This window comes from Abrus precatorius, unplaced genomic scaffold (assembly GCF_003935025.1).
Source record: "Abrus precatorius isolate BTA unplaced genomic scaffold, Abrus_2018 Scaffold8, whole genome shotgun sequence".
Classification (NCBI taxonomy): domain Eukaryota; kingdom Viridiplantae; phylum Streptophyta; class Magnoliopsida; order Fabales; family Fabaceae; genus Abrus; species Abrus precatorius.
Window position 1 is genome coordinate 25,535,858 of NW_020874428.1, and position 18,845 is coordinate 25,554,702.

At 33.5% G+C, this 18,845-nt stretch overlaps 5 protein-coding genes across 7 annotated transcripts; 2 read left to right on the forward strand and 3 right to left on the reverse strand.

Annotated features, from left to right (window-relative positions):
• The first annotated feature begins 97 nt into the window (after positions 1 to 97).
• Positions 98 to 4,943, forward strand: LOC113846691 (dihydropyrimidinase). Its single transcript, XM_027475228.1, has 13 exons — positions 98 to 277; positions 418 to 582; positions 685 to 736; positions 1,169 to 1,438; positions 1,556 to 1,767; positions 2,151 to 2,271; positions 2,433 to 2,520; positions 2,611 to 2,689; positions 2,898 to 2,985; positions 3,082 to 3,122; positions 3,229 to 3,281; positions 3,426 to 3,582; positions 4,282 to 4,943. Exons 1-13 carry the CDS (start codon positions 179 to 181, stop codon positions 4,471 to 4,473), a joined length of 1,617 nt encoding a protein of 538 aa, XP_027331029.1. The 5' UTR covers positions 98 to 178; the 3' UTR covers positions 4,474 to 4,943.
• LOC113846692 (calcium-dependent protein kinase 17-like) lies at positions 1,440 to 12,141 on the reverse strand. 3 transcript variants are annotated; one of them, XM_027475232.1, is made up of 9 exons: positions 11,315 to 11,819; positions 10,893 to 11,036; positions 10,635 to 10,787; positions 10,384 to 10,499; positions 10,070 to 10,237; positions 9,831 to 9,958; positions 9,635 to 9,734; positions 9,434 to 9,482; positions 1,440 to 1,486 (listed from the first exon to the last, which is right to left on the reverse strand). In XM_027475232.1, the coding sequence occupies exons 1-9, from the start codon at positions 11,799 to 11,801 to the stop codon at positions 1,440 to 1,442; spliced, it is 1,392 nt and encodes a 463-aa protein (XP_027331033.1). In that variant the 5' UTR covers positions 11,802 to 11,819. The 3 variants fall into 3 exon arrangements, with proteins under 3 accessions (XP_027331033.1, XP_027331031.1, XP_027331032.1); XM_027475230.1 differs by lacking the exon at positions 1,440 to 1,486 and having other exon boundaries at positions 8,964 to 9,482; positions 11,315 to 12,141; XM_027475231.1 differs by lacking the exon at positions 1,440 to 1,486 and having other exon boundaries at positions 8,974 to 9,515; positions 9,644 to 9,734.
• On the reverse strand, positions 4,877 to 5,633 carry LOC113846008 (the record flags this gene model as incomplete). Its single annotated transcript, XM_027473800.1, has 2 exons — positions 4,877 to 4,924; positions 5,301 to 5,633. Coding segments are annotated over 2 exons (381 nt in total), but the record flags the coding sequence as incomplete, so codon positions are not given.
• On the forward strand, positions 8,079 to 8,756 carry LOC113846695 (splicing factor 3B subunit 6-like protein). The gene has a single exon (XM_027475235.1). The coding sequence runs from the start codon at positions 8,203 to 8,205 to the stop codon at positions 8,575 to 8,577; it is 375 nt and encodes a 124-aa protein (XP_027331036.1). The 5' UTR covers positions 8,079 to 8,202; the 3' UTR covers positions 8,578 to 8,756.
• A 2,838-nt stretch (positions 12,142 to 14,979) lies between the features above and the next one.
• Positions 14,980 to 18,366, reverse strand: LOC113846694 (rhodanese-like/PpiC domain-containing protein 12, chloroplastic). The gene is made up of 8 exons (XM_027475234.1): positions 18,121 to 18,366; positions 17,862 to 17,987; positions 17,670 to 17,761; positions 17,189 to 17,289; positions 16,871 to 16,981; positions 16,355 to 16,463; positions 15,836 to 15,886; positions 14,980 to 15,401 (listed from the first exon to the last, which is right to left on the reverse strand). Exons 1-8 carry the CDS (start codon positions 18,317 to 18,319, stop codon positions 15,321 to 15,323), a joined length of 870 nt encoding a protein of 289 aa, XP_027331035.1. The 5' UTR covers positions 18,320 to 18,366; the 3' UTR covers positions 14,980 to 15,320.
• Positions 18,367 to 18,845: the final 479 nt, after the last annotated feature.

Consider the following 18,845-nt stretch of genomic DNA (forward strand, 5'->3'; position numbering starts at 1 on the left):
TCGTGTAGCGAGGATTCGACCATGTTAAAATTATTAAAGTGAAAAATATTTTAGACATTTCTTTGATACATACACCTAGACATAGATTAAATAAAATATGTGGCAGTTCAATTTTTGAAATAATAAAACGGAACAAGATGAGGTTGAAGAAGCATTCCAGTGCTGAAGCGGTGTAGCCATGGCCTTCACAATCACATCACAGTTTCTTCTTCTTTTTCATATCCTCTCTCTCACCGTCTTCATCATCGTTCCCTCTTCGCTTTCACAATTCAACCAGGTATTTTCCGCTTTCTCTTTTCCGTTCGTTGACTTTCACTCAACTCATTCACTTCTTCTCAATTCTCGTTCTAGGTTTAATCAGTGATCACGTTAATACTGAACCGAGATTTTCGTTTCCACTTTTTTTGAATTATTCAGTTTTGCGATGCTGGAGTTGGATTCGGGGAAACCGCATGTGGAGCTGGAATTTCATCATCTAAGCTGTTGATCAAGGGAGGCACGGTTGTGAACGCTCACCACCAACACGTTGCCGATGTTTACGTGGAGGATGGTGTCATTGTTGCCCTCAATCCTGATATCAAGGTATCTCAATTCCTATGTTTAACCCCCTGTTAGTGATTTCTATCACTTTGTGTTTCTGTTACTTTCAGCTTTCTAATGTAATGATTTTGTTTCCATTTGCAGGTTGGAGATGAGGTTACTGTCATAGATGCCACTGGCAAGTTTGTTATGCCAGGTTAGACCCCAAATTTTCTATCTACCACCTATACAATGATTCACCTCCTGTCCTCTTATCTCTAGTTGATATCTACACTTAAACTGCTATGACTGAATAGATAGAGAATCTGTAGACATAAGATCATGGAAGATACATGTTTGTATCTATCAAATCTTCATGCATCTACTTGGAAATCTTGAATTAAACAATATTTCTGATACATCCCTACAACATAAGAGGTTGGAAAATTACGTTGAAAGTGTCACTTGTTTAATCCATGGAAGTGAGCTCTATTACATTCCATCATGTTGTGTTCCAATATCCCACAACACCAACCCCTTTTTCTGTAATGTATTCTAAACTGGTGGAATTCCTACTCATGCTCTTCACTTTCATCGTCATCGCTTACTTGAAAGACTCTACAGTGTTTTTTTTTTTTTTAAATGTCAGGGGGCATTGATCCTCACACCCACCTAGAGTTTGATTTTATGGACACTACAACTGTAGATGACTTCTTCAGTGGTCAGGCGGCAGCATTAGCTGGTGGGACAACAATGCACATTGACTTTGTTATACCACTTAATGGGAGTTTAACAGCTGGTTTTGAAGCTTATGAAAAGAAGGCAAAGAAGTCTTGCATGGATTATGGTTTCCATATGGCTATTACCAAATGGGATGAAACTGTGTCAAGAGAAATGGAGCTCATGGTCAAGGAGAAAGGTCACATACTATTTTCTTGTTGCATTTTGATAGTTTGGCCGATTATATGGCAATGACCCTTTGGGTGAGTTGTGAGGAATTTATGTCAGGTAGGATATCTATGTTTTGTAATTGCAGGTATCAACTCTTTTAAGTTTTTCATGGCATACAAAGGAGCTCTTATGATCAATGATGAGCTCCTTCTTGAAGGATTTAAAAAGTGCAAGTCTCTTGGTGCCTTGGCCATGGTTCATGCAGAAAATGGGGATGCTGTGTACGAAGGGCAGAAAAAAATGATAGAACTTGGAATAACTGGTCCAGAGGGGCATGCTCTTTCAAGGCCTGCAGTGGTAAATTCTCAAATTTTTTCTTTTATAAAGAATTTACGGAATAATGGAATGCAAATGTTGAGCACTTCTAGTTTCATTTCTTCTTCATTGTCTTACTCTTACCAACCTAGAGTATGTGATTTTCACTTCTCATATTTAAAATTTTCCTTTTTCATCCTAGTGTACTCTCTGCATAATGCATTGGATTTAGGTGCTATACTCTAGCCAAATTAACTGTTTTTAGATGCTAGCTTGCTAGTGTCAAAATTTGCTTACCTGTGACTGCCCTAGTTTGACATTTGTTGTGTTCAGTTTCATGTGTTTTTATGAACTTGTTAAGTCCAAATATCTGTCTGTGTGATTTATTGAGCATTTTCCTCTTTGACTTTGGTATACATGTGTAGTTGGAAGGAGAGGCAACTTCTCGTGCTATACGCTTAGCTGATTTTGTGAACACTCCATTATATGTGGTTCATGTAATGAGCATTGATGCAATGGAAGAAATTGCAAAGGCTCGAAAATCAGGTTCTTAACTGTTATTCATAATTTCCAATATTGTGTTCCACAGTAACAATGCTTTTATTCAAGAGAAAGAGGACAATTGTTGATGACCAGCCTTTGCAAGCTCCCTTCTTGCACAGAGGACCTTTGACCTTTTTGTTCCACTGATTGTTTTCGTGCTGCAGGACAAAGGGTAATTGGAGAGCCTGTTGTCTCAGGGTTAGCCCTTGATGAATCTTGGCTGTGGCATCCTGACTTTGAGACTGCAGCAAAGCAAGTGCCTCACTTTTTTCATTGTATTTTGTTTGTTATTCTTTTTTGTCCAGTTTTAAGAACATAAGCCATATTCATCTCATGTTTCAGGTATGTCATGAGCCCCCCTATTAGGAAACAAGGACATGATAAGGCCCTTCAAGCTGCCCTTTCAACAGGAGTTTTGCAGGTTTCACATTTTGAGTCAAGCTTGGGTTTTGTTTACATTTAAAGATAATGTTTTGAGTTTGAGGATGTAATTGGGATGGTATCACAATGACATGCATCATAGCTCTTTTGATTATTTCTGGTCTCTGAATTATCTATACTTTGTGCCCAATTTTCTTCTCTTTCTAAGGTTGTTTGTTTGACCTAATGATACTTTTTACACATTGCAGCTGGTAGGAACTGATCATTGTGCCTTTAATTCCACCCAGAAGGCTCTTGGGATTGATGACTTCCAGAAAATTCCTAATGGTGTCAATGGTAATCACATGAGGTTCTGGATATTTGTGGCCTAAATACATTCTTGCTGATTTTGAAATCTTTCCTTACTAATATGCATTGCAACCTGACATCTAGGCATTGAAGAAAGGATGCATATGGTATGGGAACTCATGGTGGTAAGATAACCAATTACCAGCTTAGCCCTCCCTTTCTTTTTAGGTTGGGGTAAAATGGAGGAGAGGATAACCTTTTAACTACAATTTATTGTTATATATCTCACAGGAATCTGGCCAAATATCTGTCACTGACTATGTCCGATTGACAAGCACTGAATGGTATATTTTCTGTTAATCAAATTAAAAATTAGCATCTGGTTCTTATGTCAATAAGGGGAATCTCTATTATTTATTTATTTTGACAAAGCTGTTTGGTAAAGATGACAAAAGTATTTCTGATTTTTATTTCTACAATCATTTTAGTGCCAGAATCTTCAATATATATCCAAGGAAAGGAGCTATTCTCCCAGGATCTGATGCAGATATTATCATCCTCAATCCAAATTCAAGCTTTGAGATAACTGCAAAGTCCCACCACTCCAGACTGGACACAAATGTCTATGAGGGAAGGAAAGGAAAGGTACCGGTTTAACTATAATCTGGCCTATCTAAGGATTGAATATGGTTTAATATGGATTTTTCATCCATATCGCTTAATTTCTTTCTGGATTTTTAATACAGTACGAGGGTTTTTTACTTGTCATTTTGTAATTAATTTTGTGCTATTATTAGGCCTAAATGGTTTTAGCTAATTAGGTACATGTGCTATATAGTAAAATAATAATTGGAAGATATAGTCCTATCCAATTAAAGCATTTCACTGATATTGCTATACTAAGTTTGAATTAGGTATGACACATTGGTTTTGCATAGGTACAACCATTCAGTTAATTGGTAATATTAGACGGTTAGAATATATTACATCGTTAGGAAGATTATTTATTTATTGTTTTATAATTGCTGTCTTATTCAACGGGCCATCAATTAGAATATTGCCATTCTGAAAAGCTCGAACTGCCTTTGAAATTGAACTCTGCACTGCCAATAACTTCAACTGGTCTAACTGTGACTTCTTTTTCCCCTAAAGCATATCATTCTATCTCTGTGTCCATCCCTCTTTGAGCTTTGAGTCTCTCACAACTCATTACTTGATCTGTTCATGCTGTGTTCTCTTGCCTTGCTGGTGTCTTATGGCTCCACTCAACATGTGCTTGTGGGTATATTGTTCAATAACTGAAGTCTTGTCAATATCTATATTCTAAGTTTTTGTTGTTTTCAGGGGAAAATTGAAGTGACTATAGCTGGAGGAAGAGTTGTTTGGGAAAATAATGAACTGAAGGTTGTTCCTGGTATTGGGAGATACATACAAATGCCACCTTTCAGTTATCTGTTTGATGGAATGGAAAAGAAGGATGCCTTTTATCTAAATTCCCTTAAAGCCCCAGTAAATCGAGCCAAATCCAGCACTTAAAAAATTTATGGGATTCCTTTTTTGTAAAATCTCAACATTTTACTTGAGGGGAAAACAAAGAAGTGTGTTGATCCAGTTTTCTGTTCAAATAAGGTAAAATATGTATATTTATGCACCGAAAAGCATCATATGTATATTACAATAGATAATAGATATGTTTCGGGCTACCTTTTTCACTGATGTAATGTACATTGCATAGATTTTGTCTAAAACAATTCGAGCAAAAGAGACAATAGTTTTAATAAGATAATGTACAATATAGCAAGCACATTCAGATTATGACAGCTGCTGGTCAGGTTTCTATTGGACTGTGTCTCATGTACATAAATATTGAGTCAGATCCCTAGTGCTTTAATAGCGTGCCAATGGTTTTAAAATCAGGGAAGGGCTATGGTAATACAGTTTACGGCCTAATACAGCAATTTATGTAGGTCAGAATTCTTCTTTTCCCCTGCATGATAACAATCGACAAATGAATTAGAAATTATATTCCTTGATTACACGCTAGTATGATTTCTCTTTCTGGTGGCCCCTCTCTTTTTACAAGCATAAATTGAAAAAATGCACATATGAAAACAGAACGATATTGAAGTTGAAATATATTTCTATTTGTAATTTGTAATCTCTCTCCTTCTCCGACCACTCTCTAGGTTGTATGTTTGCTTTTGACAATACTCCACCTAGGCATTGATCCATGTGCGTTGATCAGGGGTTCATGGACCAAATTTAGGTGTAGTAGTTAGTCAAAAAAGGTATTCTTGTGCAGGAAGTTAAAACACTCAGCATGAAATCTGTGGTCATAAACTAATTTAAGAAAATGGTCTCACCATGACAACGGGTTCTTCATGAGCATGAGCATGAACGTTAGCGTGTGTATGTTGAGCATGAGCGTTAGCATGAGCATTAGCGTGTGCATGTTGAGCGTGAGCATGAGCGTTAGCATGAGCATGATGAGTTTGACCATGATTGGCATTGACGAAGTCCCCTTCACTCCCAAGGCTTTTACGCTTGATTTCAGTCAGGTCGGTTTTCTGATTCTTTTTGTTTGCCCGAGCTTGGGTGAACACCATTGAGTAGTCGGTAGCTCCTGGAGCCTTTTGATCCCACCCTCCAAACTGAGGCACCGACATCATAGCAGGTCTTTTCTGCACAAGGATTATATATTAGTCAGTACCTATGTTGCTTCTCATTCTTCAACGTGCAAAAAGTGGAATTTGTTTCATATAGATTTGCAAGTTGAACTTGCAATGGTTAATACACCCCTGATCAACGCACATTAACCATTTCAAGTTCAACAAGAAAATAAAACGTTTCATTTTGACCTTGTATTGGTTAATACCCCATAATCAACGCCCATTAAACAATACAAGCTCAAGGTGAAAATCCATCCCATGCTCACTGTTGAGTTTTATTTAATTTGGATTTCTAGAGATAGCTTATGTAAATGTTGCTGTTCAGTGTTCAGTCCCATTTGTAAACTATATAAGAGCATCATTATTTGTCCCGTGTTTGTAGAGGGAAAGGGTATGAAATTTGCGTTTCACAATAAGACAAACCCAAGAATAAGATCATTCAAAAATGATATTTATTAAATAATCATTCAGAATTCAGTTACTTAACACCCAAATGGACTAACTTCAAACAATTATTATAAGGAACATCTGACATGTCTACCTGAAAAAAAAGACGAACATGTATAGTAACAAATACAACTACAACTTATAACAACAAATAGCGTCAGGGATTTCCTTTTCCTCCTTATATCTTTTATGTAGATTTTAATATTAGAGTTACCTCCTTCCCTTCCATGGCTGAATGGAGAGGCGAGAAACCAAGGGAATGAATATGGAACTGCGACTATTGTACCAATTAAGGTGTATATTACTGCTACCTTTTCAACTTAGGTGTTCTAGTTATGGGGTATTTAACCATGAGAAACTAGGATAAAACTAGACATTTTGTTATGCTTGATACTCAAAATATCCCAACTTGAACGAGTGGATCAACGGAATTAACGTAACGTATTGGTAGATATGAAATCTTGACAAGAGTAGAAGTAGGACATAAAAATGTGCTTGTCCACTTATTGTTTTCCTTCTGTTTTGAGCTTGTGCAAATTTGGACATTACCACTTATTGTTAAAATATTTCAATAGTTTTGCACCGAAGAAATGTAACTTCACAAAAATAAAATGTATAATAATTCACTTGCCAAATTAATTTCTGGTACATGCCACTTTTAACCTTTAGGTAATTCCAAACAAATGTTAACTAACACTTTTTAAAAACTTGTTTTTACGTTAAACTTCATTGAAAATTACAAAAACTATGTGAGTTTTTTTTTTTATTATTTTTAAATTAATATTTTTTTCTTTCATATTTTATAATTTTTAATAAATTTTAGTAAATAATTAAAAATTGTGAAAAAAATGTTAAATTAATAATGTATTTCTACAATATATTTAAAAAATATTAATTAATTTTTTAATTAATATTTTTGAGGTACTAAATTTTAAGACATTATTTTTAAAAAATATTATTTTTATATTAAAACGTAATGTCCTATTTAGTTAAGATAACTTATCTTGAAGTTCTTCGCATTGCACATATGTTGATGATCTAGTTAATATACTTGCAAAGTCATATTCGTGGCCAGATAGGTTATTGTATTTGAATTTCAGTTTTTATTGGATTTAGAAAAAAAATTATATTATTAAGTTACAAATATTTTAAATGGAATTTATAAAAATAAAATAAAACTAGTTAAATCTAAAATTTAATATAATTGACCTAATTAGGTTGGTTCATTTTAAATGTTCTGTTTTATCGTTCTAAATTAATTTTTTTTTACAAGAAATCCCATAAAAATAGAAAAAAAAAGTGTTACTTAAAAAGTGTAACTAACATTATTTTTAAAATTTATAAAGAAATTTAAAACTTTATTTGAAAGTATTTTTTTTAGTAAAGAGAGAAAATAATAATAAATATGTAATGATTTTTTTTCATTTATAAGTTTTTATACGAGAGAAAGAATTTATAAACCTTTCTAATTTCATAACTTGAAGTTCTTCTAATTTAACAGTTTGTTGTTAACATTTTTTCCTTTATCCTCTCTTATCTTTTAAGCATCTCTTTCTTTTTTTATTTTTATTTTTAATTTTCAAATAAAGCCTATAAGATAAAATTATAATAAATAAAATTTTGCTAGCCTAATTTTAAAGGAAAATGAAAGAAAAATACACAAAATTGGAAAGAATGGTTAATAGTGTAAAAAAGAACATTAACTTCATGTTACACTAACATTAATCAATCATATTGTCATCTAAAATAAGTTTTTACGAAGAGAAAAATTATATTCCAATGCTCATTAATTATCAACCAATGCATAAATTTAGATGTGTTCTGATCTATCATTAAAATAGTTTAATTTTTTAACAAATAATAAGAAAAATGAAAATATGTTATTTTTATAACTTGATAATATTTAATGAAACTGAATTAAAATTATACCCTAAATTTAACCTTTTTTATATTTCTTATTTTTTGTTTAAATATTTTTAACCCTAAGAACATAGCCATAGCCCATATCTTTATTTTTTAAATATATGCAAAAACTGAGCCCAACCCAGAAACTGACCCAACAGGAGTGGCATTTATCTCTTTTATTTTCTCGATTACTTTCAACTTTTCGTTCACTTTCTGTGCATCCAAACAGTAGCGCCGGCAAGCGATGGCGACGATCAGTCTGAGGAAAGGAAACACGCGGTTGCCGCCGGAGGTAAACCGCGTGCTCTATGTTCGGAATCTTCCGTTCAACATCACCAGCGAGGAGATGTACGATATCTTCGGCAAATACGGTGCGATTCGGCAGATCCGCATAGGAACCAACAAGGACACGCGCGGAACCGCCTTCGTGGTGTACGAGGACATCTACGACGCCAAAACCGCTGTCGACCACCTCTCCGGCTTCAATGTCGCGAACCGTTACCTCATCGTCCTCTACTACCAGCAGGCTAAGATGAGCAAGAAGTTCGATCAGAAGAAGAAAGAGGACGAAATAGCTCGCATGCAAGAGAAGTACGGCGTCTCCACCAAGGATAAGTAGATGCGTTTGCCTCTTCCTTCAATTTCTTGGAACTTCCTAGGGTTGTGTTAGGGTTTTCGAGAAAATCACTCTGTATATCTGTGGCGTGTGTTTGGTTCAATTGTATCGTTATTCAAGTAACTATGGATGTTTAAGTTGCTACTGAATAGTATAAACTATAAATATCAAACGTGATGATTTTTCTTCTAAGATGATTCACAGCGTGTTTTGTTTCGCGAAATCTATATGAATCTGTGTTTACTTCGATGCTACCAATTGTAACTTCGAGGATCGGTTACAGGCACTTTAACGCAGTTCCAACTACAACGTGTTGTAGTAATTAGTGTTAATTTCCTTGACATTATTTAGATCTGAATTTTGAGAGCGGAAAGTTTTGAAGTGTTTTCATAAATATATACATATATATAAAATTAACGAATGAACATAGTTAAACGTAGTGTTGAGAAGGTATCAGTACATAAATTAAATCCTCGTGATTTGATTCCTATGTGAGCAGAGATTACAATACAAGACTTGTTACAGATTTTTGCTGGAAAGATAAGGAAAAGAAGAAAAAACAGAACCAACCAATCAAACACCTAGCATATGTTCACGTTTCTCCAAGGTTAGTTCAAGTTGATTTTCCCCTCCAATTTTGTTTGTTTTCCACCTTTACCCATTCATTCCTCACCTACATATCCCCTCCCAACCAAACAGCTACCATGCACGACAGTTCTTGATCTTTTGCTTGTGACATCTGTGCCAGCCACAACCCAGGGCAGAAAGAGATGATGATGATGTCTGTTAAATATCTTTGCATAGCCCCCCAATTAAAATAAGGTTGAATCACGCCTCTTCTTGGTGTTTGTTTCTGGGTTTCCTTTGCTCATCATTGCAGCGAACTCATCGTAGTTAATCCGGCCATCCTGCATGGACATGCAAATTTCCTCGTAAATTCTCTTAACAATGATCAAATCTGCTGTGCTATAGTCTATAGTATGTTAACCACGTGTGTAAAAGAAAGCTACTTGTGTTAGAACTATAACAGTATATTTAATTCATTCAGTATTTGACTTACATTATCTGCATCAACTTCTGAAAGGATTTCGTTGATGTCCCTGCCGTCGTGCATGTTAAACTCTTTGAGAGCTTGCTCCAGTTCTTCAATGGTAATGTACCTGATTATTGCGAAGCAAGTAGATTTTTGCATCAATTAATTTCTGAAGGAGTGGCTATTATATATCCAATCTAGTTGATTTTATTTTTTTCTTTACCCGCTGTTATCTTTGTCAAAGTATTGGAAGGCAGTGTAGAGATGTTCTTCTCTGTTTACTCGGTTCATGTGCATTGTTGCTGTGATGAATTCATCGTAATCTATGGTTCCATTGCCATCAGCATCTGCCTGTAATATGCAGAAGAAAAATGAAAATAATTTAATGGATGGTATTCGAGAAGCTTCTTATGGGCAGAGGTTATTGTCATACAGTACTACGAAAAAGGAGAGATAACTTACAGCTTCCATTAATTGCTTAACTTCCTGTTCTGTCAGCTTAGTCCCTTGTTTTGCGAGTCCTTGCTTTAGCTCTTCAATTGTTATGGTTCCACTGTTGTCAGTGTCCATTCCCCTAAACATCTGCTTCAATCCCATGATTTCTTCCTCTGATAGGCACCCGGCAATGACCTATGCATAACATCATATTACTTACTTTACTGGCTAAAAATATTACATACATGTTTTCCTGAAACGGGGCTAGAATTACTAATGTAATTTAACCAGAAAGAATGGAGAGAAAATCTGCAGAAGTAATTAAGTCAAAGTAGCATTACCCTTAGAGCAACTTTCTTGAATTGGTTCATTGCTCTGAATTGTTTGAGCTTATTCAGCACTGCATTGTCAAGAGGTGTATCCGGTGCTTCTCCATCCTCCTTGATCCATGGATGATCTGTTTTTCACACAAGTGCTTTGTTAGAATTGCATTAACCTATATGTGCAAGCTAAAGCAAAATTTATTTGGAAATCATGAAATCGTGATTCAATTCAAGCAGTTCATTGTAAGGAAGTCAATGAATACACTCACTCAGAACTTGGTAGGCCGTCAGCCTCTGCTTGGGATCCGAATTCAACATTTTCCTTACAAGATCTTTAGCTGCAGGTGAAATGGATGGCCACGGATCGCTTGTGAAGTCAACATGGCCTCGTAGAATGGCTTTGAATATCCCATTTTCGGATTCTGTCAAACCAAGTCTTGGTTTCAGTTTCAATGTTGTGCAGATATACCATCAATTTTAGAGGAAAATGCTATTTCATTCTAATTGAGTGAATGAATAATATAAACCTGCCCAAAATGGAGGAACACCGGATAGAAGAATGTATAACATGACCCCGATACTCCAAATGTCTACTTCTGGCCCATATCTCCTCTTCAAGACCTCAGGTGCAATGTAATAAGCACTACCAACAAGGTCTTTGAACACCTCTCCTGTCAATAAGGGACAAATTTCCTATTAAGAAATGCTTCATTTAGACTTGTATGCTCGTTGGTTTTAATTTCTCCCTATGATTCTTAAATACTACAAAGGAATTATCAATCTATAATTTTTAGGACATAATAATTTAGAGCTCACTGGAAGGTTTTAAAACCTTAGGAAATGTTCTAAAACAATAAATATGTCATGTATCAGTTTTCCATGGAAATTATCTGGCTATAATCAAATTAAACCCGATAACAAACATAGGAAAAGAGGAGACTTAGAAAACCTTGCTTGTAAAAAACTGAAAGGCCAAAATCGGTGGCCTTGAGGGGTGCATTCTCATCCTTGTTCAACAAGAGGAAATTCTCAGGCTTAAGATCTCTATGAATGACACCCATGGAATGGAAAGTATGCACAATCTGAACAATGGTTCTCAACAAGGAAGCCGCAGCACGCTCAGTGTAATGTCCCTTGGCAATGATACGATCGAAGAGTTCACCCCCAGCACACAACTCCATCACCAAATGAACAGATTGCTTATCCTCATACACGCCAACAAGTTCCACAATATTAGGCTGCCCCGAGAGATGGTGCATGATTTGAACCTCCCTTTTAACATCTTCTATATCCTCCTTGTTCACAAGCTTTCTCTTAGCTATTGTTTTGCATGCATATTGCCGCCCTGTGGTCTTGTGTGTGCACAAATGTGTGACACCAAATTGTCCTCTCCCTAGCTCTTTCCCCAATGAATAGGTGCCTCTCACATCCTCCATAGGCTTTCCAAGGACGTGTCCAATTGCTCCTTGTTTTGAATGCTTAGAAGAAGGAGGATGGGTTGGCTTAGATGATGGTGGTGGGGTGGTGGCTGAGTTTGCACCTTCAATAGTGTCATTGTTGCTATGTTGGTTTGTTTCTCCCTCGGGGTCATTGGTGCCACCTGAGCAGCAGTTGCCCATGGTGGAAGGGAGAAAGAAGAACCTGAGAAAAAGGGTGGAAGAACAAGGAGATGAAGAAGAATGGCAAAGATGGTGGATGTTAGAATATTGTTATGGTTTGAGGGTTGAACAAGAATGTTTGGAGAGAAACTAGCATGGAGAATAAGCGTTATTGGGTAAATGAAAAATCTAAAAAAAACTGTGGGGAAAATTAATGGGTGTTAAAAAGGATAGTTGATTAATTATTTACAAATTTGAATGACTTTGATGAAGAAAATTAGAGGAAGGCATTGATAGTGATAGATTTTAGGAAGGAAATAGTCTTTGGCGTGTCTCTTACGTGGGAAGATTTTATGGTTGGGAGTAATTTTCGAAGGTCCCAAACAAAAATGGACTTTGGTCTGTTATAAAGGTCAAATGATCTGGAACAACTTAGCTTCGAGGTGTAAGTCGTTACTAACATCACACATACTTACATAGCAAAATTGTTCATAGTCTAAATATGTCTTCATTCTACTGTCTTCTTTTCAATTTGAGTCAATAAAACTACCTACTTAGAGTATGTTACCTCCATCGGTAGATATATCAATACCACCTCATTTGGTTTAATCTTAGCTGAAACTCATGACTGTAATTTCATATTAAATTTATTATGGGATTGCATCAAAGAGATCGTAAGGAGCTTCATTGGAACTCATCTTATTATCTAGGCACTTTTTTAATAAACATATTTTAAAATAATAAAATTTTAAATCCACATTGATATAATAAATCTATATATTAACCATATTTTGGTTTCAAACGATATATTTATTGAGAAAAATATTCCTAAACAAAAAAGATTGTAATATAAACACTATTTTTTATTACAATTTATTTTAGAAAAATAATGATTTTCTTAACTATTTATAGAAATTTTTAAAATATTTATTTTCAAAATTTAAGGTTAAACAAGTATGAGCTATATACTTATATAAAAATGGTAAATAAATATTGACACACAAGAAAAATATTAACCTTAAATTTGGCTCATATCAGTAATGTCATATCAGAAAAAAATATTAAAATAATTAAAGTTAATTGTAATACATTATGTAAAAAGAATTATATAATCAAGATATTAGAAATCATTCTGATAGATCTTTAAAGTGATTATTATAACAAATAACAAGCTTTAGTTACTGGACAATACATGATTAGATATATATATATATATATATATATATATTATTTTTATCTTATTAGTATATTGAAATTAAATTCATATCATTAGACCATACTAGAAAATAATTTAAAAATAAAAATATTCAATTACAATCTCTTCAACCTAGTTCAGTTGATTTTCATATTCTGGTTTGCCTTCCTTTACCCCCTTACCCTCTTAAGGATTGCATGTTTATTATTTTGTATGCCCTTCCAATGCAACATCAAATCCATTACGCGAAGTTTCTGACAATAATTACAAAATCTGTAATTGGTTGGCCGCATGTTGAATAGGGATAATCACCAAAATGTGTAATCACCAAAACAGATGCTCCATAGATAATTTTGTCAAATATATCAAGCGCATATCACCTTTCTCTCTTAAAGTAATGAAATTAGTCATCCACATAACAAAAAGAAATATAAATTTGTATTTTGTTTTTTTATATTTATCAATTTTTTTTTGCATATTAAAAAAATATGTAAATACTTTGATCCTAACATAATCAAAGAAATTTGTTATTCTATTAGAACTTAGTTCTATTTTTATTTGTACTTTATAAAGTTTGACTTGAAGTTCTAAATATACGACTAAGTTAAAGATGCTTAGCCAGACATAATAAAATATAAAAGATGGGACATAATAGTTGAATAAAAAGAATAACAACAATATAAACTCTTATCTTAATTAAATTTACTTTTAATGTATATCAAAACAATAAATTAGATATATTGTATTATTTTATTTATTTTTAACCAAAATTCTCTGATAAGATAAAGTTTACGCTAAAAAAAATAAAATAAGAGTTTTGCTATTTAGTATGATAAACATTAGTAGGAAAAGTACATGTGCATAGATTTTATGGGTCATGTATAAATTACACAAGAGGAAAAGTAAATTTTATTTGACATGAATCATGAAGAGAAATTATTGGTAACTATTTTATAGGTTTTGTGTAACTTTTTTTTGTACTGAATAACGTTTTTCAAAGATAAAATAATGTTACGAGATAGAGTAATCATATCCAACCTAGTTCTCTTATTCAGTCTACTTATTCTATCCACTAAACAAGTACCTAGAATTTTAAGAGTGTTATTAACCTTCCTAGTTGAAGTGGTGCATTTAATTGTAGCAGAATGGTATGGTGCCTTTGAATATACCAAGTGAAAAGATGGTTTTAAAATAATTTAATTTGCATAAATTGTCTAGTTTTCTTTATAACATAGTACAAAGAGAATATAAAATTATTGATAATAACTGAGTTTGTATTCAAAATACACAACAATTGAAAATAAAATGGAAAAAAAAAAACTAACTATAAATACTACTAAAGCCATAACCAGGATTAGTTTGAGTAAATTTTTAGATAAATACTTATAAAAAAAATAACATAAAAAATAAATAATTTTTTCACATAAATTAAAAATAACTTATACTTCTTAAATTTAAAAGAAATTAAATAAAAAAGCTTTAAAAAAATAAAGTATAAGTTAATATTAACTTATAGAAGATATTTAATTCATTTTATTATTTAATTTTTCATTCTTATAAATACTTATGGAGAAGTTTATTCAAACTAGATCTCGATGAAGTTCATAATTTTACTTATGAAAATAAAACTTATTAAAAAAAAGGGATAAATTTTTAAGCTTTTTCCTAAAAAGAAAACCTTTTATTCATAGCTTTTAAACGTTACCAAATACATTCCAAGTCAATACACCCCTACCAGCCAAGAATAGAAAGGCAAGGTATGGAAAGGGAAATAGACAGACAACTAATTATTGGAACAAATAAAACAAAACAAGTATTTGGAAAACGTAAACAACCTCGCAGCCTAGGCCATCTCCACATAAATTTAGCACTTGATATGAACCTTAATATTGAAATAAAAAAGCCTCCAACTCTTGATTCAAAATAAATACATGTTTATACCAATGTTTATTGGTCTGGAATCACAGAAAGCACGTTATAGAGCTCTAGATTTACTATTATTTCCTATGGTAATATTTGCTCATTCAAAGAATTCCACTTCCTATAAGTAACTTGGACATCTCAAAAAATCTTGCTTGCATGTACAAAGATGGAAAATTGCTTACATGGAATGGAAGGAGGGAAAAAGTAAAGGACTCCCATTGAAGGAAGAATAATGTAAATCAGTATGTGGGTACTGATGGATCAACCTGAACAGCATAGGCATGGATTCCCCCAGAAAGATTGTATACTTTCCTAAAACCCTGAAAAGTTCAAAATCAACAATATAAGTGAAATCATCATGAAAATGAAAAGGGCAGGGGAAAACCAGACATCATATATAAAAAAATACAGGTGACATTTTAAAAATCATGAACATCCTATGTTGACACTTCGTTCATTAAATTACAACAAAAAATTACAAAAAATCATCATGATTTCCTTTTATCAAGTTGAAACTGTTTATTGCATTAGATGTGTAGCGTCTACAGTCCAAAGCATTATCCATCTTATTATAAGCAACAGACGCATATTACATGTTTAAAATTTGTACAATTATACAATATAGCAATAATTGTCTGCATGGCTTGGGAGTTACACTGTGATATCATATCAGTAAGTAAAAAAGGGTGAGGCAAAATGCGTATACACACACTTGCACTCAATGTCTAGACAAAAGGGCCAAAACTTATTTTACCTGTGACTGCAACCACTTGGAAACCTGTAATGACCGCACACCATGATGACACTGCATTCAGAAGTCAAGTTGTTGAATATGCACGAAAAAAATTGCTTCACAAAATCAGATCCTAATTTAAGCATGTTGTACATTACAGAAACAGGTTAACTAAGCAGTCAGTCATGCTACAATATAAAACATCAAACTACAAATTCTGAAGAAAGATATATGAATTTAAAATTCAAAATCAGTGCTTTCTTAAATTTCAGAACAAAGGCCTGTAAAAATTCAAGAATGGACTGCAAAAGCAGGAACCTTTTCAAATAATTCCAGCTTCATTTTTTATCAACTTACAACCTCCACACTAATAAGGAAGGATTAGGAGGACACTAGCATCATGAACAGATCTTTCAGACAAGAACAAAAAAGAAATATCCTCAACCAATTTATAAAACAGTAAGAAAATAGAAATAGTGGTCTTGTGTCCTGGATGCTTTTAGTGAAATTGACACATTTTGGAAGGAAAAGTGTACTTACCATAACATAGGTATCCTTTTGAGGATCAAATTTGGTAGTTATTTCAGGTCCCCAGGTTCCAAATTGTCGGAGGGGAAGAACAGTAAATCCTGGCAAAGATGCTTTGGCCCTGTGTATATTGAGAGTGTCATTTAAATGAAGAAAAACCAAATAAGCTACTAAAGTAAACATAGGCAAGATAGGAGGACAATTAAAAAAACTAAAGAACAAAAAAAGAAAAATGGATGCACAAGTGCATGAGCTACTAAATGAATATCCCAAGCAATCAAACAAAAGTGGATCCCCATTTGTTCCCTGTAGAGATGTCGAAAGAGCACTAATGTTGAAAACTTGAAATGCTCTCAAAATTTTCAATTGAACTTCATACTTTCTCCTTTGTTCAAGCTTATTGCCATATCAACTTATAATCAATCACTTGTGTAGTCTACTTTCAAATATTTAATCAAATGCAATCATAAAATAATTCATTTCAATAATTTCCAAAACTAAATAAAATTAAAGAAAATATAAGCATACACTTCTTCAGGCTCTCGAACATCAATTAACTGTGCCTCCTCCAAAAAGTTAGGATCTTGAATTTTCACATGCAGCTCATCAGGTTGAATGTCTTGAAGAATTGATTCTTCCCTAAAAGTTAAAGGAGAAAATTTACAAGGCATAAGAACACTTCTTAGAACTAACAACAGCAATTGCCAAGTAGTATACCTCTAGGTGATGTTGGCTAATTGAATTGTACAAAGCCATTAGGCTCTATCAAAAGCAAATCTTCAATACACTGACATGGAAATTAAACAGATTTTACTCTCCAGTTCAGAAATATATGCCTGGAAATACCTTTCTGATAAAACCTGCAGCAGGTGCCATCCAAATTTCGTTTTGCACCTAACAACTTTGTTTAAAGGTGCACTAAATGCAGCTTCCTCAAATTCAGGAACCTATCACGTTCACCATCAGACATATTTGCAATCGCATAATCGTTCTATTTTATCAAAGTTAACTTAAAAAAAAAAAAAAAAACAGTTCCATAACCAGATCACTACCTCACCTGCTTCCCTCTACAGAATCATAAGGCAGAAACATCATTAATTAATGAAAATGCAAGAAAAAAACACAATATCTGATTTTCCCCTTTTTCACCTATCCAAAGAAAGTTTATAGTAATTATATCCCTTCCTCATCTCCAACAGAACATAAATACAGTTTCATTTACACAAGACAGTGATACAATATACCTATTGAAATCGCCTTCAAAAGAAGCATAAAAGTGGGAAACCCTAAAAACAAAGTCTAATTATCTTAATCAAAAGAAGCATACCATTTGCCCCTTTCTCACCCACCCAAGCATTCCCCCTTCTTCTTTGGATGGGCACATTGAATATTCCACAGCAAGATCACTCAAATCTTCACCTGAACACACACACAAAAAAAGGCCTTACACTGTGGAATGGGAATCAAACATCCTTCAAAAACCAAACTTTCCTACACATTCACACTCATTGGTATTAACCTGCAGAGATTCTCTGCTGAAGATCCAATAGAAGCTTCTGGTCATCTTCTTTAACCAACAAATGCTGCACCAATATTTCCCTTGGCCTACCACCATCAGCACTACTACTCCCAGTGCTATAAGAAGCTGAAAATTTTGATTTTTTAAAAAATTCTTCATCATATCACAAAGTGTTGACATATAAACAATCTGGGACCGTGGGGGAGATATAAAAAAACAAAAATTAAGAAATGGGGTTTACAGAGAATGAGTGAGTTACCCGATGCTTTGAGAGGCATGACGGAAGCAAAGGGGGGAAGAGGAAGCGAAAGCAAAGGGGGATGAAAACGGAAGGTTGTGCTTCTGGGAAAAGAAGTGTGAGAAGAAGAAGGGAAAGAGGAGAAGAAGAAGAAGGAGGGAAGGAACAAAGAGGGTTTTGGAGTTGCCACCCCCACTCGTAGCTGACAAATTCTCAACATTGCTATTTGCTATTTGGTTGCCCAAACATACACTACACACATCACTCAACTGATTCAGATATAAACACAAAACACTGATCTCATTCTGATTTTGAAAATGTTACTTTTGACCTTTTTATTTTAAGAAACAGAGAAATATGTTTCTTATAATCTGAGGAAAACTTCTATTATCTCTCTTTAAATCACCCTTCATATGCCGTTTTGTTTATTCAAAGCTCAGGTCAGTTACATTAGTTTTCAAAAGATAAAATATTCGATTAATTTTATTTATTTATTAATTAAATTGATGTAAAAAATATTAGATCATCAACCTTTTATCTTTTAAAAATGATATTAATATTTTTTTAGGATTAATATCATCGATTCTAAATCTTTTAAAGAATGAAAGTATTTTTAACAGATTCTAAGTATTAATGATAAATTTGAAATTTATATAAAATAATAAGAATAATTTTATTAATATAAATATAATTATTTATAAAAAATTAAAAATGTTTAAAATAGTTAAGAAATATGTATAAATATA

What these genes read in the sequence shown, in the direction of transcription:
- LOC113846691 (XM_027475228.1), top strand. Translation starts at nt 179, where the DNA reads ATGGCCTTCACAATCACATCACAGTTTCTTCTTCTTTTTCATATCCTC. An exon ending in TGGCAAGTTTGTTATGCCAG is followed by an intron (nt 737 to 1,168) that starts GTTAGACCCCAA and finishes TTTAAATGTCAG; the next exon opens with GGGGCATTGATCCTCACACC. An exon ending in AATTCCTAATGGTGTCAATG is followed by an intron (nt 2,986 to 3,081) that starts GTAATCACATGA and finishes CCTGACATCTAG; the next exon opens with GCATTGAAGAAAGGATGCAT.
- LOC113846695 (XM_027475235.1), top strand. Translation starts at nt 8,203, where the DNA reads ATGGCGACGATCAGTCTGAGGAAAGGAAACACGCGGTTGCCGCCGGAG.
- LOC113846692 (XM_027475230.1), bottom strand. Translation starts at nt 11,984, where the DNA reads ATGGGCAACTGCTGCTCAGGTGGCACCAATGACCCCGAGGGAGAAACA. An exon ending in TTCAGTTTTTTACAAGCAAG is followed by an intron (nt 11,037 to 11,314) that starts GTTTTCTAAGTC and finishes CCTTATTGACAG; the next exon opens with GAGAGGTGTTCAAAGACCTT. An exon ending in TTAAGCAATTAATGGAAGCT is followed by an intron (nt 9,959 to 10,069) that starts GTAAGTTATCTC and finishes TGCATATTACAG; the next exon opens with GCAGATGCTGATGGCAATGG.
- LOC113846694 (XM_027475234.1), bottom strand. Translation starts at nt 18,319, where the DNA reads ATGTTGAGAATTTGTCAGCTACGAGTGGGGGTGGCAACTCCAAAACCC. An exon ending in TCAGCAGAGAATCTCTGCAG is followed by an intron (nt 17,762 to 17,861) that starts GTTAATACCAAT and finishes GTGTGTGTTCAG; the next exon opens with GTGAAGATTTGAGTGATCTT. An exon ending in CCAAGTGGTTGCAGTCACAG is followed by an intron (nt 15,402 to 15,835) that starts GTAAAATAAGTT and finishes TGAACTTTTCAG; the next exon opens with GGTTTTAGGAAAGTATACAA.